The sequence below is a fragment of the Plectropomus leopardus genome, chromosome 21 (assembly GCF_026936395.1).
Source record: "Plectropomus leopardus strain MGB_pleo_1.0 chromosome 21, ASM2693639v1, whole genome shotgun sequence".
In the NCBI taxonomy this organism is placed as follows: Eukaryota; Metazoa; Chordata; class Actinopteri; order Perciformes; family Serranidae; genus Plectropomus; species Plectropomus leopardus.
Window position 1 is genome coordinate 4,183,582 of NC_142196.1, and position 26,712 is coordinate 4,210,293.

The 26,712-nt window shown below is 38.5% G+C and overlaps 2 protein-coding genes, 1 long non-coding RNA gene and 1 other non-coding gene across 7 annotated transcripts in view; 2 read left to right on the top strand and 2 right to left on the bottom strand.

The window, feature by feature from the left end:
* Window positions 1-8,203, bottom strand: part of LOC121960882 (uncharacterized) — an 80,796-nt gene extending 72,593 nt beyond the window's left edge. Inside the window, exons 1-7 of the mRNA XM_042510768.2 lie at window positions 8,086-8,203; window positions 7,656-7,792; window positions 6,641-6,760; window positions 5,217-5,333; window positions 4,182-4,368; window positions 2,695-2,860; window positions 2,387-2,609 (exon numbers count right to left, since the gene is read on the bottom strand). Coding sequence (XP_042366702.2) covers window positions 2,387-2,609; window positions 2,695-2,860; window positions 4,182-4,368; window positions 5,217-5,333; window positions 6,641-6,760; window positions 7,656-7,792; window positions 8,086-8,164 — 1,029 coding nt within the window. The 5' untranslated portion in view covers window positions 8,165-8,203. The remainder of the gene's footprint in view (window positions 1-2,386; window positions 2,610-2,694; window positions 2,861-4,181; window positions 4,369-5,216; window positions 5,334-6,640; window positions 6,761-7,655; window positions 7,793-8,085) is intronic.
* Window positions 1-22,922, top strand: part of LOC148185981 (uncharacterized) — a 209,893-nt gene extending 186,971 nt beyond the window's left edge. Inside the window, exon 5 of the long non-coding RNA XR_015775399.1 lies at window positions 22,035-22,922. This is a non-coding gene — a long non-coding RNA (uncharacterized LOC148185981). The remainder of the gene's footprint in view (window positions 1-22,034) is intronic.
* On the bottom strand, window positions 21,429-21,500 carry trnam-cau (transfer RNA methionine (anticodon CAU)). The gene has a single exon. It is a non-coding gene; the product is annotated as a tRNA-Met (tRNA).
* A 1,153-nt stretch (window positions 22,923-24,075) lies between the features above and the next one.
* Window positions 24,076-26,712, top strand: part of zcchc2 (zinc finger, CCHC domain containing 2) — a 30,788-nt gene continuing 28,151 nt past the window's right edge. For all 4 annotated transcript variants that reach the window (XR_006106982.2, XM_042510120.2, XM_042510119.2 and 1 more), the window contains exon 1: window positions 24,076-25,072. Coding sequence is in view for 3 of the 4 variants with exons in the window: in XM_042510120.2 (XP_042366054.2) it covers window positions 24,275-25,072 (798 nt within the window). In the remaining variant the exon portion in view is untranslated. The remainder of the gene's footprint in view (window positions 25,073-26,712) is intronic.

Genomic DNA, 26,712 nt, shown 5'->3' on the forward strand with positions numbered 1-26,712 from the left:
ACGTGAAAACATTCATTAACTTGTCAAATCTTCTTTCACCCAGCTTTTCATTTCTCTTGGCAACCTTCTGTGTGCATGTGTTTCATCTAATCTAATTTTGTCTGCAAGGCCAAAAATGTGTGTTCCCAAAATGCTCCACAAATAGTCATGACCAACAAGGTATTAAGACCAATAACTCCTTCCTTTTTCCATCACAATCTTTTTTTTTTTTTTCTCAGAAGCTCCAACTGTCCGGAGGGGAACAGAGAAACAGAGCAGCTATTGTTTAATTGGGACCCAGCCACAGCCGTCATTTCCAAACGACAAATCGCAGCCTTCTACCTTGTGCCACATCAAACCACATCAAATCAAACACGTGCAAACACAAATTGAACATAATTACAACCCAGTTTCAACGTGCTACGCTAAACTCTAGGTGTGTTAGGATAGAGGGTGGTGGGTGCCTTCTGGAAAAACACAACCTGGCGTATCCGACGGGATGTATTATTACCTCGTGCTGCCATGGAAACAGACACATGTGCTCCAAGAACTACACATCCACCGACTAGTTTCCACTGGGGAAATCCAGTGGTTTAGAGTAGGAAACGTTTTCTTTGAGCCTCCTCCTGGCGTCTATCACATTACATCGTCACCGCTTCAGTTTGTGATTGAACTGAACAGGGGATGATTTTGAAATAAGTGCTAGTTTGGCGCTCTGCAAGTCATCCCAGTCAGGTTCATTCACAGGAAGCAGCATGAAGGGAAGCCCGAGATTGGAAGAGGCAGTGCAGACTCTAATAACACAATATGTTCTTTCAGTGGCAGGAAAATAACAGCAGTGCAGGACAGAACACTCTTTATATCAACCAATATAAACTGATGTGACAGTAATGTTTTCTCATTTTCGTTTACGTGAAGAATCAGCTATCTGACTGTTGTGAAGGTGTTATTAGTAGTGCAGGTTTAAGCATCAAGAGTTGGGGCAGAACGATTCTCACTGCATTGAGCTATATCTCAGTTTTTTAAGTTATTGACAAGCAAAGATGATACCATGATAGGATACCAAGCTTTACAAGATAAAATTTATCTTAGATCTAGAGTGCTCTTTTTGCAGTGTCAAATAAAACTAGAAAATGTGCATAGGTGAATATATTTTTAGTAATGTTTTAGTCCAGATTTTCAGTAATTTATGTCTGCAGTAAAAGTAATAAATAACTAAAGCAACCATGCAACTGAATAATACAGGGTTCCTACAGCTTAAGGTTAACATTTAAATTGGATCAAATGCTTCTTAAAATTTTAATGTTCAGAATGAAATTGCTAAATTATGTTAAAAATTAAATGTTAATGATTATTTTGAGATTTAACAGTAACTTCCGAAAATACATTTAAAAAATCAGGAAATAAAATCCTACAACCCATGTCCAATACATCTTTAAGACTTTTGAGGGACAGATTTAAGACATTTTATCACCAATTATGTCTTACTTTTAGATTAATAAATTCAGTGCTTTAAGACTTTTTAAGGATATGCAGAAACACTGAAATAACTTGCCTTCCTAATCTTTCCTTTTGAGACAAAACTGAGTCAATTCCAATCATCAGTACTCAGTACAGAATGTTTCAGGGTTTTGTCATGCGATTGAATGGAAATCTGACACCAGAAATCATCACAGTATGAACAATTCTTCTGGATGCCCCCATGTGAATGAGCCGGTCACATAAGTGGCCATGTGTGCCTCTACTGACAGACAGTCACAAATAAATGGTAAAGATTGCATCAGAAAATAAAGACAAACTTAGGAAAAAGTACATTCGAAAGCAAAACTGTTGAAAGTAAATACAATTGACTTGCAATTAACATTGTTAGTGTAAAAAGAAGCAAGATAAAATAACATCCACAATTATAAGTGAATTAAATTTTGATATTTTTTCATTGTTTTACAGTTGAATTGTTAATATATATGTGTGTGTGTGTGTGTGTGTGTGTGTGTGTGTGTGTGTATGTATGTATGTATATATATATATATATATATATATATATATATATATATATATATATATATATACTGTATACTGTATATATTTTCATGTTACCAGTTTTCATTACATCTTATTTATTTACTCAGTTTTGAACATCCAGCTGTGTAAGACTTGCAAACTTTCCTTTTTATTTACTTTGATTTGAATACTACAGTATTGTTAATTGTAAGGATGTCCTGATTAGTTTTAAAGAAAACAGGTTTTCTTAAACTACATTGGATTCCCCGGCAGACAGAGAGATCTCCGGCCTTTTATTACGCTTTGTAATATTGGGAAAAGCGCATTTCTCAGTGTTTGCAAATCAAATCCTCGCCAAAAGCCGTATTGACCTGCTATTGACATGAAACGCTATCCTGTTACCAACCTCAAAGCCGGATTTAAAGACCACTCTCTGCTCCTTTTCTCTTATACTGGTGGTGGTGAAGGTGACTGATTTTTCCTTCCCACTTAGTGTCACTGCAGCCTGGATCTCCTTATCCTTAGACAGGACCCTCCAAAGGTCAAAGGTCAACTGGCTTGAAGGCCCCTTTAGGCGGAGGGTGGCTACCAACACATAGGATGGAGGGAGGCCCTCTGGGAAAATCTCCCTAGTACAAAGATAAAGTGAAATGACTAAATATAAACAATGATATAGATATAGATAAAAGCAAAATTCATAAAAGCACATTTTACCTGGTATTCTCAGTGATGTCAGTGGACGCAGTCACAGCATAAGCCGTCTCAGAAATCAGAGAGCCGGGAACCTTCTTGGTCTTCTTCTGAATGTTCATGCCCACCATCAGCTCAAAGCCTTTCTCATCACGAGATGCCACCGGAATCCGTGTCGGACACACAGACTCTAGAAAGAAAAGTGTAATTTATTTAGACAGCTGAAGTAACATTTAAATGGATATGCATAAAACCTCTTTTCATGTTTAGGTCAGCTGTGTTATTTGGTGTTCTGATTTTTATTTTTGTCGACAACACAATTGGATGTATTTTTTGCGGCTGAATTTAGAATGAGGGCGTTTAACTCACTGGATCTCACACAAAACAATATGTTTCCAAGAAAAACACAAGTGCAGGCTCAGTTCAACAGCGAGCTTTGGTGCAAAATAAACATGGCAAAACAGAACGGACAAAACAAAGATGCAGCTATTTTTAATTTTATTAAGCCTCGGGGACAGTTTGATGCATTTTACCCACTTTTCGTCCTTCATTTTTTGATCATTTTGGCTGTGTTCATGCATATAATATACATTTTGGCAAGATTTTTCATCTTGGAATTTCCAGCTCAGCTCCTACAATGAGTTTAAAATACACTGTGGAAAGAAAACTGTTGGAAAAAAATGCCCCATTGAAACCCATTCAAACTGACATTTTTGATCCCACAGCCATCAAAGCATAAAAACATGCATTATATTATTTCTGGGTGTCATTCTGGAATTTTGTAAGTTTTATGATTTTCCACCTGATTACATCAGTTTTAACAATATTGGCATATGGAGAAAATAAATGCCATTTCCACTAGGTGCACTGTCACAATCAATGTTGCTGCAAATCATTGACATATCAGGCTTTGATAACCTAAAAATAAAAATCTAAAATGTGCAATTGAAATCCATTCAACCTGCAATTTTGGATCCCACAGCCATCAATGCATGTAATATTTATTGTATTATTTCTGGGTGACTTTTGCCTTCAAATGTGCCATTTTTAATATTTTCCCATAGATTACATACATATATATTTGGCTTGTGGAGAAAACACACGGTAATCAGTGTAATCAGTGTTGCTGCTAATCATTGACATATCCCATGCTGGAAAAAATAAATATATATATATATCATCTCAAAACATTGTGGCATCATGACACTGAAAATTAAAGAGTATTTTATAATTATAATTAGGATTGATGTTGGTTAAAAAACGAATTCAGTGAAAGTAGAAAATAATATGAATGTATTATTCTTTTTAAGTTTGATTTTGGAAACCACATTTTGTGTGCAGATTGATACGAGTGTGTAATATATAAGCGAACCCTAAGGCTTGAATTGACGAACGCACAAAAAAAACCTGCAAATTTTTAGATCGAGTAACTCCTCCCACATAACAACTCCACACCACAGCCAGAAGAACACAAAAAGTGTCCAATGAACATGGCAAAAATAGATCCTGACCTTCACAGAGCTTCTGCTCCATAGAGTCTCGAATGCGGTCAATGGTGGTGTAATCCTCAGCATACAGGACGTAGGTGGACGATGGTCGATTGGCAATTGAAACCAGCTCCGAGGTGGTGATCTCAGTGCCAACACCAACGGCGAATACCGTAATGTCCTGAGTTCGTGCCTCCATACTGGCATCCACCTAAAGAAACATAAGGCGGGTTTCCATCAGAGATTGGCGCAAAACTATATACTATAAATATTTTCGAAATGTCCGTAAAACACAATTGCGAGGTGACTGCGTTTCTATTGAGTGATATTCTGCAACTTCACCTCTAGTGATAACATTCTAAGAAGCATGGTGATGGATGTTCAAAACATCACCAGATTTATTTCTATTGCAGCCACCACACTAGCCGTCATTATTTCCATTCGAAGTCCACATAGGCGTGTTATGGAGCGGTAATGGAAAGGCAAGCTCCTTATATGTGGGAGCAGCCACGTATGAGGGATTTCTGGGAGGTGATTTCACAATCATGAATTTCACAATCCAATTGTGGATTAAAAACTTCTGGATGATCCACTCAACTTCTGAGGAATTATGTGATGCAATAACAGCTCTTGTTGCGCCTGCTGCATCATGAGGAAACCAGTTCCTCCCAACACTCTTTGTTGTTGACCTATAAAAGCCAAAAATGTGTTTCCATTGCAGTTCTGCAAAATATGACTTTTTCCATTCACCTGAAACAGGAGTTGTTTTTTTTTTTTTTTTTTAAATAACATGTTTCCATTAGGCACAGTTTATATTCTCAATTTCAATTTGCGCAATTTAAAGGGTTAATGGAAACCTGCCAAGAGGTTTCCCACTTTGACCCTTGACAGAGGGCTTATGCCTGACAAAAATACAATAAACAGTATTACAGACAGATTTTACATTATGCCATAGTGTGGATACCCCATGCTGTTCTGTGATAAGTGTGAAGTAGGGCTGCCAAAATAAACTTCCATTGGTTTCACTCAAGCATTTAAACACTGCAGACTGACATTTACCACATCATCCTGAGATTTGCCATCAGTAACCACCACAGCGATGCGGTTCTTGACCTGGCTGGCTCTTTGGGAGGAGGGGAAGACGTGGTCCACGGCAAACTTGATGGCCCTGCCAGTCTGCAAGACAGTCAGAAAACAGTGATGAACTGGTAAAGTGAATGAAAAAAAGGCCATGTTTCTAGGAGGGATAGTGTGTGTAAACTGGTATGTTCACCAGCTTCCAGCCATTAACAGCTGTATCACATCAGACTGTAAATTAAATTATATTATCACGTAAACAAACTTTTTTTTTTAAATCTCTAGGGAAATAGTAAAAAGTAGAATGTAAAGTTGAAAGGAATAAATATGTAGGCCTATTTCTACTTTTTAAAGAGCATGTGATGTAAAGCAAAGCAGTCAAAGACAACTGTATGCGTCTTTGCTGTTTTGCTGTGTGGTCATGCTTCTGCAGATGCACCTGTAGTGACTTAATGTTGGCACTCTTGAGCTTGCACCTGCCTAAGTGTAGCCTGCCTCTCCATAACAGCCTCATTTTATTAGTTTCTTGTTTTTCTATGTACTGGGAGTAGCAGAGAGAGTTTATAGTGTATTTTATAGTATGTTAAAAGTCTGTTTCTTTCTTCCAACACCCGGCTGTGTTTTTGTACAGTGTTTACTTCCAGCAGGAATTTGATTCAGAATTACTTTGGCAATATTGTTGCTCTAGCAGATACTAATTAGCTAAATCTAGTAGAAGTTGCGAAAGGGGTTTTTGATTGGCTGAAAGCTGAGAGGGCTTTGCCAGAATCACTGTCAGGAAATATGTGGCATGTTATTAAATTAGGTTTTATTGGGAAAAGTGACATTGTAAAATGAAAAGACATCTGATAGATGGTAGATATGTACTTGAACATGATGGTCAAACCTATCCAATTTTCCTGCCGTGCCTACTTTAATCTTTAGGGTCTGTCTGGCGCATTTTACGCACTTTTTATTCTTAGTTTTTTGATAATTTTGGCCGTCTTCATGCATATGGCATAACATTTGGCAGCTCAGCTCTAAAATACACTGTTTAAACTAAATTGTTACATTTAGACTGTTAAGAGCAAAAAATGCTCAATTGAAACCCATTCAAACTCCAATTTTTGATCCCACAACCATCAAAGCATAAAAACATGCATTGTATTATTTCTGGATGTCAGTCTGGGCTTTTGCCTTGGAATTTGTTATTTTTACTATTTTCTACCTGATGATGTCATTTTTTTACCACATTTAGCATATGGAGAAAATACATGCCATTTCCACTAGGTACACTGTCACAATCAATGTTGCTGCAAATCATTGACATATCCCAGACTCTGATCATCCCAAAAAAAAAAAAAAAAACTTTACATGATAGAATTATAGAACGTTAGAATTATAAAAGAGAAAACATGCAGTCCTGCCTGAGTGTTTCCTCCCATGTATGTGATGCTCTTTATGGCCTGGATGAGCTCTTTCGCACCCTGATGTTTTCCCAGAGGGATCTCCAGACGAGGTGTGTCGCTGTACTGGATCACAGCCACCTACAGCACACACAAACACAACACATGTGGATGTGGTGCAGATTTACTGAAGCTCTGTGGAACAGGCCAGAATGCTGGAATAATGTGGTTTTTGTCAAAGCTGGCGATGAAAAAAGATTGATTTGACGGAAGGTTTAGGTAACGAAATTGGTCAGGAACAGTTCAATGATAAGTGTGAGTAAAATTTACAATGTCAATATCTTGATTTATGCTCATCACAAACAGTAGCAGCTTTCACACAGAGATCGCGCTATAGGGCAGCAGGAAAGTTCCCCCTTTATACCGCCTGTGCACTTTTACACAGAAACAATGCACGGCATCATTTTGCTCCTGTTTGATTATACACTGCATGATTCATGAGGAAACATGATGGGCGTGACATTTAATGCATGAGCATCTGCCTCTAGGGTGACAAAAAATAAATGCGTCGGCAGCACTTTCTCAACAATTCAACTAAAACACAAGAAACTTGGGCTCCAATAACAATAACAAAGTCAGCATGTCAATCACAATCATTTACCATTATATGGCAGCTAATTTCGTCCTCTGCTCGGAGGGTAGGAAGCTCCTGAATGTCATTATTTTCCCAGTTTGCAGACATTTACGGCCGCTATTCTTCTTTTTCAAATCAGCCACTATGCTAACTGCTGTTTTTTAAATCTCCTGTGGTGGGTCACACACATAAACACATTGTCTAAATGTCACATCCGTGCCACCCATGGTCACGTCTTTCCAGCTTTACATTTTACGTTCCCGGCTCAGATGAAAGACCACTCTGTCTCTCCTTTTCTGCGATCAGATGGTTTATACAGAACGGCGGGACGGTGTAACAGCGTGATATTCCCACCTTGAACAGGCAGTGTAAGTGCAGCTAATATGATGTGGTTCATATCACCTGTGTGTAGTGGGAACTGATGTCAAACTGGCTGGTGATGTTGATAAGCCACTGCTTAGCCGTGTCGAAGTCAGAGAATCCGACACTCCATGAGCCGTCAACAATGTAGACCAGGTCATTTACAGCTGTGCTGCAGCCTACACACACATAGATACACATGCAAGCGCACAGGCATGCACACACACACACACACACACACACACACACACACACAGTCATCAGAGACAAATATCAAAAATGCAAACTGAAAATCCTCATTTAAGACTCGAGAGGTCAGTATCTAAGGCTTCTATAATTTAAATCATGTCATTATATCGTCCCAAATCATCTAAGACTGTAACGAAACTCCAGCTGGTATGTTTGTGTTGCTTCTTGCTTTTGATTCGAGAGATGCACTTTGTTTGGCTCTCTATGACAAATTCATCCCTACCTGCTCGGACGTCGTCGTCCTCTGCAGCTTCCAGAGCAGTCAGTAGCATTACTGCACTCCATACTGACCACAGTAACATGGCTCCGCAGCAGAGTGGTCCACCTCGATCCAGTCCAACCTGGCTAAATTAAAAATAACAGGGATTTCAACGGTGACAACAATTGATTTCTGAGACCTCCTGAACTTTACTTTAACCTCTGTCAGGTTTCCAACTGACCTTCACTTTAGTTGATGCAATATATCTGTAAGGAATGACCAGAATAGAAATTTGGTGTGTCTGTGGTAAGCCCATGACCTTTGTCAAGCACCATTATTATCAAAATAACCATTACAACAAAACTACAGTTTTGAACCCTTTTTACTCTGGACCCCTTATGTGGTTCTTGGAGGAGCTCTGCAGTGGGCAGATCCTCTCAGGTAGTCCCCAGAACTGTTTGGTCTGAAAATGCCAGCAGTAATATAACAAAAGTGGTATGTTAATGAGTCAGTTTGCTCAAAGAGGGCCTTTAAAGTCACATATTGGCGTATCACTGTTTCATTGACTTTTTTTGTTTGCTCCAAAATATGTTGTGTGCTGCATTCATAACCAAGCCTTGCACTGCTAGCAATAATGTCAGTGTGAAGATGGCAGATGGAAGATAGTCACTGTAGCTCCCTGGGTACTCTTCACATATTTTTCTTGTGTGTGTGCGTATGTGAATGTGTGTGCGTTTGCCAAACCATATCGTGTCTTTGCACACTTACTCACTTCACAATACATACAGTAGCCTTCTAATACAATTGTGCACGTTTCTAAGAATTAGAAGAACTATTTCCCACAGCCCATAACAGTGCGATGAATAGACTGTTGTATTGTTGAGTTGGCAGATACAGTACATGATATGTGCCTGCCTTGTGAAATCACCACATCTCTCTTTTCCTCTCCACTGCCTGTCCCCACTGTTCCTCTCTCCGCCTCCTCTTTCCTGTAAAATGCTTTTTGTGAGTTTTCATGTTGTGCCATGCGACGTACGGTCTCGTAGTGTGTTTTCTGCAGAGCTCTCCCTGTGTTCATCTCGCAGCGCAAACATGGTTCCGCCGACCACAAGGCTGGGCCGGAGAAAATAACAACGTGAGCAGTATCCTGGGATGGGAAAACAGAAATATAAACATGGCAGAGAAGGCTGCAGTGTGCTGGCACAGGCTTTAAAGGCAGGGGAGGATCAGTCATCTGAAGGCAGAACAACTACCACAAGCTTTCTTCTAGTCTCCTCCCAGCTCCCGTAACTCTCTGTGTTTTTTTTCATCCCTCTCTTGTTTGACCTGCTATTATAGAATACGCCAAGCTCTTGCACCTGTGACTAGAAGGTAGTTTTTATCCTGAAACGACTGGTTAAAAGTATTTTTAAAAAAAAAGATATGCAAAGACTGCAGTTTTAAAACAAAATACTGTCAAAACTTTATATACCCAGCACAGTTTCAGTGCATTAAGCAATATGATCTACCTGATATACCTAATATTGTTTTTGCATTGCAGAATAATTCATCTGCATCACTAAGTTACTGAATAAAGACATCACAGTGTTTAAATGCCCAGCATGCACATGTGCACCTCATATGAACTGCATGTGGTCAACAATGGTAACAAGTGGGCCACAGGCTAGACATGGGCGAACTGGAGGGGGCCCCATAAGGGCTAAATGTTGGCTGCATGCACTTCACAAGACCCATATGTTTTCAACAGCACAGGTTGGCCTCTAATGAGTTTCAGGTGGGGACAGTAATTTTTATGCCTCCATGCCGATGATAACTGTGGCCTGAGGCATTATGTTTTTGCGTTGCCCATCTGTCAAGTAAATTGAATAATTTGATTATTAAAAATCATCAAGGCAAAATTCTTGGCCTGGTCTAAACATTAGCGAGGTTTTTGCAGGATGGAAAAGTACTCTAGGTAGAAGCAAACTTGCCAACCTTCCAGATTTTCCTGGTGTCCTCCTGGCATCACATTTCTCCCATATTTCTCTCAATTTAGAGCCCCTAAACTATGCATGTTATCTCCACAGGGGGTCGGAAGTTATGTCTTCCCCATTATTACGAAAGAGGGAAATTTGAAAGAACATCCAACAGCAGCTGGTTACAGAGTAAATACTGAAAATTCGCAAAATAGTTATTGTTTTGTTTTTATGAAATGTGCCTGAATACAGACTGTGCACCAGGTGTGTGCGCATTTGGATACTAGGATGCGGCTTGGGCCGCCCAAGTGATTAATTTTGCTATTTTCAACAACTGACAAAAAAATAGGCCTAATAAAAACAAATAACATAACTGGTTGATCATACAACTGATCGAAAAATCGACAGACAGACTGACAGAGGCAGACCTCTCATCCAGCTTCTCACAGCTGCTCTCCTTGTTAACAGGGGCGGATTTAGTGATTTGGGGGCCTGGTACCCCAGCCTAACTGCCCGGCTTTGATTTCACCCATTCTCTAACTTGGAATGATGGTGGGCTCCTGGCAGCTATAGAATAAGTTATGCTGGTCTCTCCCCCTTCATTGTAACTAATATAGACTAGTGCAGGTGATGTAGAATCAGAGGGAATTTGACTGGTTGGAAAAGGCATAGAACCAGCTGTGATTCTAGTTTGTTTGTTTCTTTCTTTCTTTCTATCTTTTTTTTGAAAGGTAGCCTCTGGTTTGATGCAGGCCAATAGCGATATAAGATAAGATATAGCTTAAGTAACTGCAATAGAACTCAAACAATCCGTATTATTGTTGACACTCTATGTGTCCAGAATAACAGGCATTCCAGCTACCCCTCAAATTGAAAAACTGAAACTGTATTCTCACGATAGAATGAGGTCATGTTTGCCAATAATATGGTGTCTACAAACCCATTTGTCAGTGTCTGCTGCTGTTTTCTTACGTATGGCTAAAATATGTGTTAATTTGTATATCCTCTGTTGTTGTCCTTTATTGTTCTTCCTCCTTTTTTTGTCCTTCTGTCTCTTTCTCTCTCTCTCCTCCTCCTTCTTGTCAAAGACCCTGGAACAGCCTGTGTGTGAATGAAATATGCTTGTTTAACATCTCAATGACCCTTTTATTAGTTTTGTTGCAGCTGTTCGAGTGAGAGACCTCACATCCTCAACATTCTTACTGGTTCATGTACAAGTGGTTAAATACTGCTAGTAACTCCAGCATAGCTCTTCTAAAAACTGAGCAGATGCTTAAGGCAAGACTACGAGAAACCAACCGCACTGGTGTGCTGTTTTTTTAAGGGGATGGTTTACTGGTTTACATGGTTTACTCCTAAATGGAACAAAGCCAGTAGCAGTCAAGGTAGTAGTTAAAACTTGTCTGCTGTGAAAAAGATGTACTTAAATCTCATACACTATAAAATCTGACAAGTTGATTTTACTGTAAAAAATCTATGAAACCAATTGCCATGAAAAATGTAAGTAAATGTAACTGTTAATCTTAATTAATGTTTACGGTATAAGTAATTAAGTTAAAATATAGTTCTGTTTACTTAATTCTGTAAAGATGTTGAATCTATCTCTTATTTTTAGCGACTTCAGTAAACCGAGTTTACTGTGTTTTGTATTTGTATTCTGTCTGTTGCAATCATATTTGTATTTCATAACTCATGTTAAGAAAACAGAACTCACAGATCTCCTAACTACATCACTGGCAAAATCCTCTGTCATGATCAAGTTAAGTCAGACAAACTCGACTTACTGAAGTTGTTAACACTTAGAAAGAATAAGGCCATTTCACTTGTCATTTTCAATTAGCAGCAACTTAAAATTACAGCTAAATTTCAAATAGACATAAAGTAAAAATAAAATAAGATTTACAGTTTTATTTATTGTCCTTATCCAAGGCTTCAAGATTGTTTTACTTAAGATCAACCTTAGATTTTTACAGTGTACAGGCACCACATACCATTGCAATGTGCCCCTTTAGTTTGAATCCAGATCCAGCCCTCACACACACAATATCACACACGCACAGACGTGCGCGCGCGCGCGCGCGCACACACACACACACACACACACACACACACACACACACAGACACACACACACACACACACACATTTTTGGAAACAACTCTGCCATTCATTTTAGCTTTTGAATATGTGAATATGAACATAAGAAAATGGTTTATCTTCATCAGCTTGGGTCCTGCTGTTGTTCTGCTCATCATAGAGTAAAAGAGGCTGTTCTCCCAAGATGAACAACAGAACCAGCCACTGTCCAAATGCCTAAATAGGACCTATATTTAATGAATCTCTAGTTTGAGCAGCAGATGATCAGGAGAAGGTTGGGTGGATGGATGTGTGTGACTTTGATATGGGAGGCCAATGTTCATTTTAAACTCAGCATTGGTTTCTTTTAACCCTGGCCACAATCTTGTCCTAACTCTAACCAAGTTGTTCTTGTGTTTAACCAAACCTTGACCACAGTGATGGCAGATAAGGAAACTTCCATGAAGTAACTGATTTGTAACAGCTTTGGAAGGCACTGACAAATGTACGGACGACAGGGATGCCACATCAGGAAACTATAGGGCTTGTTTTTAGGCAAAGGCATATTATGTACATTTGTGTGTGGATATATTTTAAAAAGGAGCATGTACAGGTCAAAGACAGCTCTTTAGTTTCTAGCAGTTGGTTTCAAAGAGGAGAGAGAATGTAATGGAAACAGACTTAGCAACAAAAAAAAAATCATGTTTTACATTTAGTATGTGACTTAACATCCACAGAAGCTTAAGCTCAAGTGAAGAGATGAAAATCTTTTCTGAGCAATGAGACTGTAACCTCACTCAAATGAACGCAGAGTACAGACAGAAGGCTCCCTGCATATATGTATGTATCTTATGTTGAGCATAAAAAAACCCTTATTCTGCAGTGGTTTAATGACACCTGCCTGGAGAATCAGCTCTACCAACTGTGAATAGGTGTCTAATGCAGGAACTCGGAGTAAAACTTTAACATTACAAAATATTTACAGGAACGGCCTGGTAGTCTGTCCTCGGGCCATGTGAATAAATATAAAAGTTTCTAACCATCGACCAGTTATTGATTTTGGCAGCCATGTTAATGCATTTATGGCGCCAAATCTGCAACTCATGTTATAACATTATCTCAGAGTTGTCAAGTTGTTTTTTCCGACGTGAAAGGTCATTGATGTGAATTTTCCCAGTGGGAAAGTCGTCATTCTGAGTATTCAGACATGCACCTCCAACTCCTTATACTTAGTCACCAGAGGAAAGTGTCAGCGCTGTATGTTTTGGCAAGCCACGGATATGTTACATTTGGTCATTTCATACATATCATAAGAACACTTCTGAAGTTATATAGTTATAGTAGACTACATGTGTACAGTAAGTGCTGATTCTGACAGAGAAGGAGGGGATGGTGGACCTAGTGACTCTTTGTCGACATGGCTGCCAAGCCGTAGACCACTGTTTGAGACCAGTTCACAACAAAACCAGTTGTTAATTTGCAACCTGTTACTGCATTTTGGGTGATTTTTTTGCCACCAAAAGCAATTGCTTTTTTTATGGAGAATTCACTGTATTTCCAGCAGGAATTTGTGGCACCAAAACATGATCTTTTTGTGCCTAGACATTACTACATGTTGACCACAGTGTTGTTCAGACAAAAAGTTTAAACGTATCCGTTGCATAACAATGTAGAAATGCAATGTATGTGTGGTTATGTGTGGCTCATTTTTCTTAAACCACATTTAAGAAAAAAGACAATAAATCTACTTTGTACCTTGTACCTTGTTTGCAAAAATGTATAATGCCAAGCTTAATTATGGCATTTGATGCACATATCAGCGAAGTTAATCAAGAAACATGCATTCATTTTCAAATCTTTAGCTGATTTTTTGGAAATTCTGTTGAAATGTGTGTTTTTGAGAAATTTAGATATAAACTTGACTAAATCTATGGTAAGACAATTTTTAAAGCCAGTGTCTCCACTTGTCATGCAGCTACCAATGGAGTCAGCTTCAAAGAGACTACATTAATTTCTTAAATTCCTCAATGCAGCCTGTCTCTATGCCAGTGCAGATATCTTCAGGTATTGGAGGGTGACCAAGAAAACTATATTTCTGCTCCTTTCTTTCTCTAATCAGTGTGCGCTGCCTGCTAGTGTACAGGCGTTTGCTGAGGACAGATCTGTCACAGTAGAACGTGGGGAGATTGAATGACGCCACATGAGGCCACAGTGAATAACACTGAGACAGCATGACACTGGAGAATGTTTCAAATGTTTTACTATTTCTAAAAGTGTCTCTCTCAGGATTCAGAGACACTCCGTTTTTTCCCTCTCTTTGATCCATCTATACATCCTTTCCTCAGTGCCTCGCTCTTTCATCTTAAAGCACACCCATCATTACAGACACACAGGGTGGATAGGTGGGTAGTGAACCTGAATTCCTCCAAACCTCACTCTACATTTGGCAAACCAGAGGTGCAGCATAGCAACCACATCAACCGCCCCCTCTGGCTTCGGCATCACAGAACATTCCTTGTGCACAGATGTTGTTGGGATTGCTCAGCGCCTTTAGTTGACAAAGATGACTGTGGAGTGTGATACTCTTACTGCCATATAACACGCTCCACTACATCTCTGACCAGTGGCTGAGAATAGTGTTAGGTCGTTGCATTAAGCTATGAGATTAAGTTTCTCGAAGCGGTCTAACCAAATACTTGATTTAAGAGAGCAGTGTTTTTGCATGTTGACGCTTGTTTACTGTATTTTACATATGACCTACTTTAATTAACTCCTCTCCACTTTACAAAGCACATTTTGTATCTCTTTATATTTTGATTGTGATTTTACAACTTTCTTCTCTTTGCTTTCCATTTATGACACTATGATAAAATCAGTTTTCAGTGACTTGAAACTTGCATGTGAGCCATTACATGATTTTTCTTTTTTGTGTGGTCATGCAGTTGAGGGTGTAGATTGATTCACAAGGCCTTCAGTTTATGATAATGTAGTGCCAATATAACTGACAAATATACTGTAAATGTAGATGTGAGGTTCCCTGTGATGATTTTATGCCCTCATTCTTCAGGAAGGAAACTTGACTAATGATGTACTTGATTTGCAGTCAGCTGGACCACCACTCAGTGTTACTGTGGTATGCGGTCACATAGTGTTCTCTATGCAGATCTTTGTGGACAAATCCAGTTATTATTTATGTGTTATCCAGCAGCATTTTTTAAAGGTATTTTGTGATCTCACAGATGTTTGCCTGGAAAAAACAAAATGTTTGATAAAGCCAACATTTAAACCCAGTGTGTCTGCAGACTTGGCAGGCCTGCTATAGCTAGTGCAGCAGAGAAAAAGAGCAGAGTGGGTTGGAAAACATTTTAAAGGTATGAGGAGACAGCAGATATGTATGGAGTCACCAAAAGAGCATTACTCTACTGGATAACAGGCAAAAAATACCTTTTAGATTTTTCCCCTAGGGTTTGTGTCAGGAACTGTATGACTGAATCACAGTAAATTGTAAGGAGTGGTAAGGTCACAGCTAGGGCAAGCAATAACATGGATACGGGCTTTTAAACTTAAAGGAACAGTTCACCCCAAAAACAAAATGCATGTTTTCCCTCTTACCTGTAGTGCTATTCATCAATCTAGATAGTTTTGGTATGAGTTGATAACAGCTGTAGAGATGTCTGCTTTCTCTCCAATGCAATTAAACTAGAGCACTCAGCTTGTGGCACTCAAAGCACCAAACAAATACTTTTGAAAAACTCAACAGCAATGTCTCTTTCCAGAAATCATGATCCAGTCACTCAAGATAATCCACTAACCTTGTGAGCATGAAGGATCTATTTACTTTCTACCAAACAGCATCCCCCAACCAAATCACTGCACATAAAAAGTGTGCGTCTGCTAACATTACAGCCTTAGACAAGGACATCATTAATGTTTAAATCTTTTGCTGTCACAAGAAGGAGCCCTTTGTCCATGAGTGGATGCGCACTTCCTTCTGCGCAATGATACGGTTGAAAAGAAAATAGTTCCTCCAAGAATCTGCTCACAAATAGATCTATAGATTATCTTGAGTCATTGAGCTAGGGTTTCTGGAAAAAGACATTGCTGTTGAATTTTAATTATTTTTTTCTTTTTGTGCTTCAAGCCCTACAAGCCACGTGCCATTACTTCCAATATATTTATGATATGGCAGATATCTCTACACCCGATGTCCCCTACACTTGGCAACTCTCACTAAAACAATCTTGACTTATAAATAGCACTACAGGTAAGAGGAAAATATGTTTTGGATTTGGGGGTGAACTGTCCCTTTAAGTAGGCGGTTACAGCAGAAACATAATTTTTGCTTACATTAAAGCGTAATGATAAATGCTAAAATGTAACTGTAGCTCAAGGACAGAAAAGTCTAAGTTAAAGAACTTTGTAATATTTATGTTAACACATGTTAGCCTATGTTAAGCTAGTTTTATTTTGTAATAGTTTGATTGTGTTAATTCTTTCTACATCAATATTTTTGCTTCAAAGTATGTAATCCACAAATAACTCCACGTCCAAGCTAAAATATCAACAGCGAGCAAAGTATTTTAGCTGTCATGTACTTAAACCTCTCGATGACAGATAATTGGTGGCTACTTCCGAAGACTATACTTTTCTGACATTCAGCAAAGAAATGATCTATACATGCTGAAACTATATGTCCCCAAACCAAAAATAGCTGCCTTAAACCATGACTATCTTTGGCTACCATCCCACACACCTTCACCATCATGTCCAACTCAACAAGTCGCTGAACATGCAGAAATTAAGATGAAAGTTATCTTGAACTACACACATACTTAACAGCAGAACTTTGCCAAATGCCAAGAGACACAGAGAGAGAGAGGGACACTGGTGCCTTGCGCTTAGGCAGACAACCTCGCTGACCCATAATCACAGAGTTTGATGTATGCAGTTATATTTTATATTTAGCTTGTCTTCTCTTTGTCCTGACGGTCACTTGTGGCCAAAGCGAACCCATGCCATGTTAACATCAAGTTTTGGGAGAGGATACAAAAACACAATAATGATACAGGCATGCAAAGATATGTACAGCTGCAGGTTAGGCATGGAATGAAGCAACATGTCAAAGTAACAAACAACCACCAAGAAGAACGGAGATCATTTCTCTGTATGTTTAACATCACTTTGATATTGATTTGGATCAGATCATATTTTGTGACGTATATATAGCGTGCATATGATCTCAGCCTGATCAGATGTATGAAAAAGGCAAGTTGTCACTCTGATTGACCTCCAAAAAACCCCTCTACATACCAGCACACGCAGTGAAGAAGTGACGACAGGGCCTTACCTTTCTCTCTCAGCTGCTAGCAGGCAATGATGAACGCCACTTTGCTGGGAGAAAGTGAAGAGAGAGAAGTTGACTTGGTAGTGACAGTCCTCCCTCTGGTTGGCAGAGGGAGTGGTGGGAGTGTCAGGGCAGCCTCTCTAAATCATGGCAAGCTTCACCACAGAATGTGACACTCAGGAGACCGATGTGGATCTGATGTGGATTTGCACACACACATACACACATGTCTAATGTGTAGACTGACCACAGTGTGAACAAGCATTGGTGTTTGTGTGTGAAATGTCTTACTGTGGTCACATGAAATCACTGCAAACATCTGTCATTTATTAAATATCAACACAGGTTGATGACTAAAATATCAGCAAATCCAGCTTATACAACAAGATGCTCTTGTTTTTTAAAAGAGGATCATGTGTGGAAAGTTGAAACGATGCTCAGTAGTTCTATTATAAACTGGAACAGAGCTGTGGTTTAACAGCCAGCATGTTTTTGCTGCAGCAGTGCAGGAGTTTAATGAAATTACAGGTTAAAGAAACTCTGTGGCAAGAGATGACATAGCAACTGTAGCACATGTTGGACCTCTGTGATACTCTGTAAGAAATTATTGAGCCATTACAAATTAAAAACTCAGTAAAACTGACTGAATACATGTTAATGTTTGCAAACAGTGTTGTATTTATACTTGCTAAGATCTACCATGCCAGGAAAAAAACAGTTACAATGTGATATGTTTCACATTTTAACAAGATAAACAGTTTATTGTTATAACAAGGATTCTTTTTTGTACTGGAAAAGTTTCTTATTATAACATGAAAACATCTTGTTATGAAAAATATCTTGGAAAAACATGAAAAACATTTTGTTGAAACAACACGAGGGACACTGAGGTAAATTTGTAATGATTCATTTTTTTCTCAAAACTTAAAAATTGAAGGCAGGCATATTTTTACAGTGTTGAAACCTTTCAGGTACCAGATACTCATCTCTTTCTGTTTTTTGTTTGGGGTTTTTCTGGCATAGCAGTTCTATGCTTTTGTACATTCATAGAATTTGTATCTACATGATACACTTCTACAATCTTTCAGTTGTAGACACGATTTCTCAGTTGCCTCCATATTATCTTCTGATTAATATTATCTGACTTTTTTGTCATCTCTCAGGAAAGAAGCAGCCATGTCTGAAAGTGGGTTCATAGATGGAGCAAAGTTTCAAAAGTCACATTAATTTAAAGGATAATGTTGGCAGTATTTTTTTTCTGTTTGTCACAATTCCATGTGCAGACCCAAACCAACAGTTAATGTATCTATTAATAAGTACTATGTGTGTATCCAAAGGCTGATATATCTTATTCCTCTGTTCCTAAACCACCATCGTTTTCCAAAAAGTTATTGTGAATGAATTCCAAAAAATCCTGTATGCTGTCGATCACTTCTAGTCACTTTATTAACAATATTTCCAAGTGGCAACCTCCAGGGCTCAAAAAAATGAAGCCCATAGGGAGGTGCCAAAAACTGCAGTTCCTCTAATGGCCACTAGAGGCTGTCTCCAAGTACCAATCAGTCATCATAGGCTTTACAACAGATATAATCATGTTTACAGCCTAGTACAAAAAGACAGATTTGGTCTCTAGAGCTTATTTCTCCATTCATGACCACTGCACAGAGGGGGATTTGTATATAAGTCAACCTTTTATGTTTTATTACGGCTTAAAGTTACACATTATTAAGGTTGGGGTCACCATGAGTGGCAGGCTGTCTGCAAGGCATCCCCACAGTCTGTAAGATCCAAACCTCACACCTCCATGGCACCACCCCTTGTCCATGTGATGCCCTTTTTTCTCAAAAAAAAAATTTTAAAAAATAAATCAAGACAGCAACAGCCAAAATGCCGAACTTGAGGCAAACCAATGGGTGAAGTCACTGTTGCTGCATTCATTAATTTATACAGTCTGTGACTGAATTGTTGTTAGAGCCAGAGTTTCAGGTCCAATACACCTGTTCATAAGACTTTCAAGAGTGCAGCAGCATTGCACTGGGTGAAATGTTTCTTAATTACCATGCACCTTTTGCTCAAACCCACACACACCTTCCTGCTGTCGTAAATGCTCACCAGAAGTCCCTAACAAATGAACTGTTTAACTCTTTGAGTAACATTTAACAAAAAACTGCAGTGACCAGCTGTTTTTGTTACCCATTTTTAAAGATTTACATCTTTAGTAGGAACCGGTGAAAGCGCTGACATATTATTGGTGTTGGTGTGTCGTAAGACTTGTTTACAGTAAGAAAAGAAAGAGCCGCAATTGTCACTTCCCATCCTGCCTGCAGAATATTAATGAATTCATATGATATATATATTTTTTTATATTGAAGCAACTCCAAAAACAACTGAGATTAAAAAAAAATCCTTTTAGGAATGATCAATCAATGCCAAATAATGCATTTGATGTATAGGAAAAAGAAGACATTAGAAATTGATGTCATCTTATTATTAGCTTATTAAAGACCGACAGACGCAGGGAGGTTTGGGTTAGATCACTAGAAAATACTCAGAGTTGTGCTCAGTCTGCGTCTCAGAATGCGTCTCTGTGTGGTCTCTGTCCTCAGTCCTGACCGTGGTGCTGCTGTATTGCATAAAGCTGGCAGAATGCAGGTTGTGGCAGCTCAGTCATATTTAGTTGTTTGCACTGTGCAGATTGGAAAGGTGAAACTGAAACAGATTCCTGTCTTTTATGAATGGAATGCAGCTGGTGTAAGAATGTGGATGATCTCATATCTCTCATCCAAACATTTGCTTTATTTTGTTCCCATGTGCTCTTATTCAATATTTCCTCTTATTTTTTCACATGCCCTTATACAACATTTATTTTTATTTTTTTTTCAAATACTCTTATTCAACATTTCCTTTTATTTTTTTCCGATGCTCTTATTCAACATTTCCTTTGATTTTTTTCACATGCTCTTATTTAACATTTCTTTTTATTTTTTTAGATACTCTTATTTAACTTTTATTTATTTATTTTTTCACATGTTCTTATTTAACATTTTCTTTTATTGCAGTGAAAAGTACAATGTTTTCTCTGAACTGTAAGGAAGTAGAAGAGTAAAGTATCATAAAATGGAAATACTTATGTGAAGTGCAAATACCTCAAATATAAAGTACAGTACTTGTACTCGATTACATCATTACATTCCCCCACTGTCAAGAACTGCTATCCAGTACCCTGTTATGTGTGGCACTGTGGCCATATGTGTGAGGAACGGTGAGCTGCTGTTGCCCCCTGTTGGAGCAGCACAGTGAAGCTGCTCGTGATCAGCGCTGCTGCTCCCTCAGTGCCAAATTAACCCTTTGAACCCTGCGCAAAGTGCCTTTATATCATTCAAAAACATGGGATGGTGGGGGAGACATAATGCCAACTATCTTCATATTTAATGGTATTTTATTCTACTTTGTTTTAATGCTCTCAATTTTTAATCTTGTCATATCTTGCCTGAGCGTTTCTGCGTTCTCTTGAGCCTTAATCCAGCGCCTGAGACCACTCAGCCACACTACCTCATTTTTAAGAATCCCTCCTGTTGTTCTCAGGGGTGTTTAACATATGTTAGAGAAGTTGGTCAACTAGCAATAATTACTGCTCCTTCAACAGCGCTGCCATCTAAACACCTTCAAACAATCAGCCTTAACAGCAACATTTGACACTTGACCTTGAGTAAATCACAAGTGTCTGCAAAGGCTGAGGGATCACTTTGCTCTGTGACAGAGACAATAAAGAGGCAAAGGGGGTTTACATCCACAACTTCTGTGACACTGGACACTGTGGGCTTGTGACTGTCTTTTTAGTGATTCTCCGAATTCCCTCAATACGTTATAACATGCCCACTTCAGCAACAAAGGGACAAGACTTACTTCAGACGCCTGTGACAATAAGTGCTTCATTATTTGATAGCATAGCAGAGCAGAGAAACACCCTCCTACTCCAAAGAATTCACAGTTAGCAGAGGATGGTTTCGATCCATCGACCTCTGGGTTATGGGCCCAGCACGCTTCCGCTGCGCCACTCTGCTCTGCTGAAACATGGGAAAAAAATACCAACAAGTAAAAGACCTGGGAAAAGTGCTTAACATTTTCAGTAATTTTTTAAAACATTATTAGATATTTAACAATGATAATAATAACTTGAAATATAGTTTTTCCTTTGCTTTTTTCTTTTTCCCCCTACACATTTTCTCTAGCTTTTAAAATAATTTAAAAATAATTTTCTAGATCTACTAATTTCTTGAAATTTGTGAAACATTTCTTACCATGTTGCTCATTGTCTTTTTTTCCCATGTTTTTGATAGAAATCACACCGATTCAGAGTTCAGAGGTTTTAATATTTGTTAGAGGTGCCGAAAATCAGGAAAAATTAAGAAAAGAAAAAAACAGAAGGGATGTCTCTCCAGCTTTAAAGGGTTAAGGCTTTGTTGTTGCCAGGGCATTTCTGAGCTCTGGAAATAAACAAATAAAAAAAATTACTGCAAAAAAATATAGCACTTAAATGTCTTGTTGTTGCTGTTGTTTATTTTTTTCATAATGTGCCTTCTTTTTTCTCTAAGCAGAACAGACGAGGCTGAGCAACACACAGGACTATCATCAGCTCCAAGACGAAGGTGAGGAAGACTGCTGGCTAAAAAGACTGTTTTTTTGTTTGTTTGTTTGTTTGTTTTTTTTTCATTTTTTATACTGAAATTCAACTGGAATTAATTCAAGAAAGCTCTGGAATCTTTTTTTAAATTTGATTCAATTCAAACATGTAAAAAGAAATAGAAAAATAATTATACAAACAAGCAGACTTGCTTAAAAGACGTAATATCTACAGACAATGAAAAACAAGACATAAAGCAAAAGAAGTGGACGCATGATGAGTTGGTTTCCATGTTCAAAAAGGAGAAGTAAAAACTTATTAAATCCCACCCCTTCGCCATAAGTCATTGAATTTTAATTTACCACCCCCTCATTAATTTTAACCTAAAAGCATTAGTTCTGGAATTCACTCCTTTAGGGAGTTCTGTTACGCTGTTTAAAAAGCTTCCTGGTTGCCTTTTCTTATCATGTATTTTGGCAAGCTGCAGAAAATATAATGAGAAAAAAAGGAGGTAGTTGTTTGACTATTTAGATCCAGACTCTGCAAACACTCCTGTTGCCAGTTTCACTCACATCTCCACAGAGGAAGCAGCGCTGCACTGAGCAGCCACATCTCCCTGCTGTCCTTGTCTTTGTAATGATCACTTTTTTCCATAAGAGGGCAGTGGCTCAATGAAAGTCAGTGAAATGAGAATTTAAAAAAAGTAGTTTCATTATTTACCAGCACCCTATCAAACCTGAAGCAAATTGATTTCTCTCAAAGACACGTGAAAAGGCAGTAATCACAAAAAATGGCCCAGAAATTTGGTAAAAAAGTTCCAGGAAAATTATCTGAAAATAAGTAATAAAAAACAAAAGTAAGAAACAGGAAAGTGACCTTTAGAACATGCTAAAGATACAAAGAATAAAAACAGATTTATATTTATATGTTTTCTTCTGTAACATGATTTTAAATATATAATTGTAAGAATAAATATAGTTTTCTGAACATTTTTCTTAGTTTTTGATAATATCTAATAGTACCCCAACTACATTTTAGATCATTATTTTCTCACCTTTAACTATTTTTTAACAAGAAAATTACCTGAAAGTTAGTAAAACAAATGTAAAAATAAAACCAAAAAAATCACCTAGAAAATGATCAAAGCTGAAAAAGAAAAACCTGTGTCATCATTTTAAATATATTATTCTGACAATTATATGAACATAGTTGGACATTTTTCCTGATATATATATTTTTAATTTACCTATTTCAAAATAAATCTGTTTTTTTATGTCAAGTTGCTCACTGCCTTTTCCTCTGTGTTGTCAAAAGAAAGCAAACCAATTTGCTCAGGTAGCATGTTAAAGGCTTCTAAATGCAGCACAAAAAACTGATGTTGGTCCAGGTTTCAAAGGTTTAAATATACAAGAGCCACGCCAACTACTACTGCCATAATTATCATAACTCCACTGTTATACACATGATTGTTATTGCCACATACATAAATAACAATATTTGCATGTTATATGTATGCTGTCATATATTACATTTATTCATCTTTAAATCTGTTTATATTGTTAAATGTTATGTTATTATTATTGTTGCTGTGCATCTCTCTATCTCTTTTTTTGGTTTTGTTTTTCTTGTTATGTTATACATTGCCGCTGCAATGAAAAGTAAATTTGAAAATTAGCCAATAGACAGAATGTGATTTAGCTGCCATTTTGATTTTTTAAAATTATATATATATATCATTTTCTATTATTATATATTATCTTAATAATTCTGAGTTTCTTTGGGTGTTTTTGTCATTATTTATTTAACTATTTATAGATTTTTCATCTTTGGGTACTTATACTTTTCATACTTTAATTTTCTTGAGCTGCAATGAAAAATCTATGTATGTTTGTGTGTATGTATTATTTATTTATTCAAATAGCAGTGTATTAGTCCTGTAGGCTAAATTTCAGTAAGTCCACCACCAGTCGCGCGGTGGCGATAATGAGCTAGCCGTGCATGGCTACTCTACCGGAAATGAAGAGTAGAAGAAGAATTGAACGTAGGGGAAAAGCTCCAGTACACTCGTCACGTCAGATGGTTAGCTAATAGTAAAAACACTGTAATACGCCTCGCTGTTGGCCTCTCGTTTCAGCACTACTAAGCGGTGTAAGTTGACAGTAATGTATATTGGTCCGTTATTTCCACTTTGAAGCTTCTCTCGCAGCGCTGATAATGCTGAAAATGAAGCTACCGATGAAAACGGGCGAGGAGGGAGGCGACGAAACGGCCGAGGACGATTCATTGGATCAGCCGGAGCACCAGCATATCCCCAGGGCGGCACCTCCTTCGGTCTCCGACGGGTTGGATGAGTCGCCCAGACGCAGCGTGCATCCATCCCAGCTGGACAAGGAGACTGTGTTTGAGTGGTTTGGCCTACATCTAAACCCTGCTAAGCGGATCGAGTTCATGTGCGGACTGCTACACATGTGCCAAGCACTGGAGCTTCGCTTTTTGGGATCTTACTTAGAGGATCTTACCAGGAAAGACTACCATGTTTTAAGAGACTTTGAGTTTCGGGCTAATAGTCCGAGCGATTTGGGAGTTTTAACGGACGTGATTGACCCAGTTGTTCGGTCCAAACTGCTAGTCTGCCTGTCCCTCCTCGGGTCTGACAGCAGAGAATGTGCTGGAATACTCTTTCGGATACTGAGCCATGTAGATCCGGCCATGTTCTACAAAAATTATGACTACTCCCTTCATCCATTCAGGGACCCTCACCATCACCCGTTCCACCCGCCGTGTCAGGACGGGAGTGTGTACGGGCGCTCAGAGCAGAACTGCGGCTTCTCCGCTAACGACACAGCGGCAGGACCCCTGGAGCAATTGGCACTGCTTTTTACTATGGCCTCTCTCCACCCGGCTCTCCATTTCCACCAGCGGGAGATGGTCCGAGGACAGCTTGACAAAATCGAGATTGCCATAGAGGAGGAGAGACGTCAAAGACAGCTAAGGATAAACGCCCAGATAACGGTAATGAGTGATAAACCAGCACTAGTAACGTTACCCTAAAATGCTAAGCTAGCTTACAACTTGCTCAACTTCTATCCTTCGTTCGGGAGTTGAAGTCTGTAGCATAACCGGCTAAAGTTATACGTTAATTAAATATTTTATATGTGTAACAAATTAACATTACATATTGGCCAAGTATGCTTAGTCCTTAAGCAGGAAACTTCATTTTCCTATTATGACCTGTCGTCCATAGCAGGACAGCTAACGCTAACAGAGGCAGCTAGCAGCTGTAAGCTAACAGGTTAACATGCTAGTGGCTAAAGTTCGGCAGGTGGTTTCAACCAGTTACAAGTGCCATGTTGAAATGTTTGGGATATTTTTATGACACTGTAGCTTTGGTCTCATGGTGCACTGTATTATCTGGTTGTGTCGAGCATCTATATTGGCTGCTGTTATCTTTCTAAATGCTCTGCTCAGTGAAAGTCATTAATAAGCTTAGTGGATGCTAAGCGGCGCTCCTATTAAAACTACATCCATGAAATGCCAAGCGCTGCTCACAGTCTGTATGTATGGGCTAATTATCTCACAGCCTGCCAGCTGCTCGGAGCTGCAAATGCTACAGCAGGAGTTTGATAAAGTACAGAATCACTTGTGGCCTTTAGCCATATGGGACATGACACTGTTGTATGCGGGTTTGCACAGGATCGCAAACAGTGCAGCAGATAATTAAATCAGTAATGTTACTTACGTTTTACTGTAAATAATGACTTATAGCTGTTGCCTGCTTTCACACAGCTGTTTCTCATTTCATCGCTTAAAGCAGCGGTGTCCAAACTCTTTAGAATGGGGGCCAGATTAGATGATGTAAAAAAAAACAAAAAACTACAGATATACAGCCCACTTCTCACATCATATGTGTAAAAAATAATTAAAAACTCAATTACTATTGACAAATGCAACTGTTCCATCTGTGAGTGCAAAAGTATACAACTTTTCACCGCCCCTGAAAGTGGCAGCCCTTGCTGTCGAGTTTATGCTTTGTTGCCATGGCCATGTCTGCTATGTTGCAGAGAATATCTGGTGTTAATTAACCTTTTTTTCCCCCTTCTTTACTGTCTGTGAAAACACATTAGTTACGCCTACATAGTTCTTACTTGGTACATGTCTGCATATAATAGTCCTGCCATTGTGAGGGGAAATGAAAATAAATGCAAAGTGGTCATGCATGATAAACAAATACTGTGTTAATCATATAGTATATTTTGGAAGACAAGCCAAGGGTTTTTTAAAAATTGGTCTGAGGGCCACAATTGGCCCCACTCTGGACTTTGGACATGGCTGATTTAAAGGGACAGTTCACCCCAACATCAGAAATACATATTCTTCCTTGTACCTGTAGTGCTTTTAATTAATCTAGATATTTTTTTGTTTGAGTTGCAGAGTGTTGTAGATATCGGCCATAGAGCTGTCTGCCTCCTCCACATTATAATGGATATAGATGGCACTCAGCTTCTGATGCTGAAAGCACCAAGCAGCACTTTTGGAAAATTCAACAGCAAAATCTCTTTACAGAAATTGTGACCAAGTTACTCAAGATAATTCACAGATCTTGTTACGAGCAGTTTCATGTCGAAAACGGTTTTCTTTATACCGTTAACGAA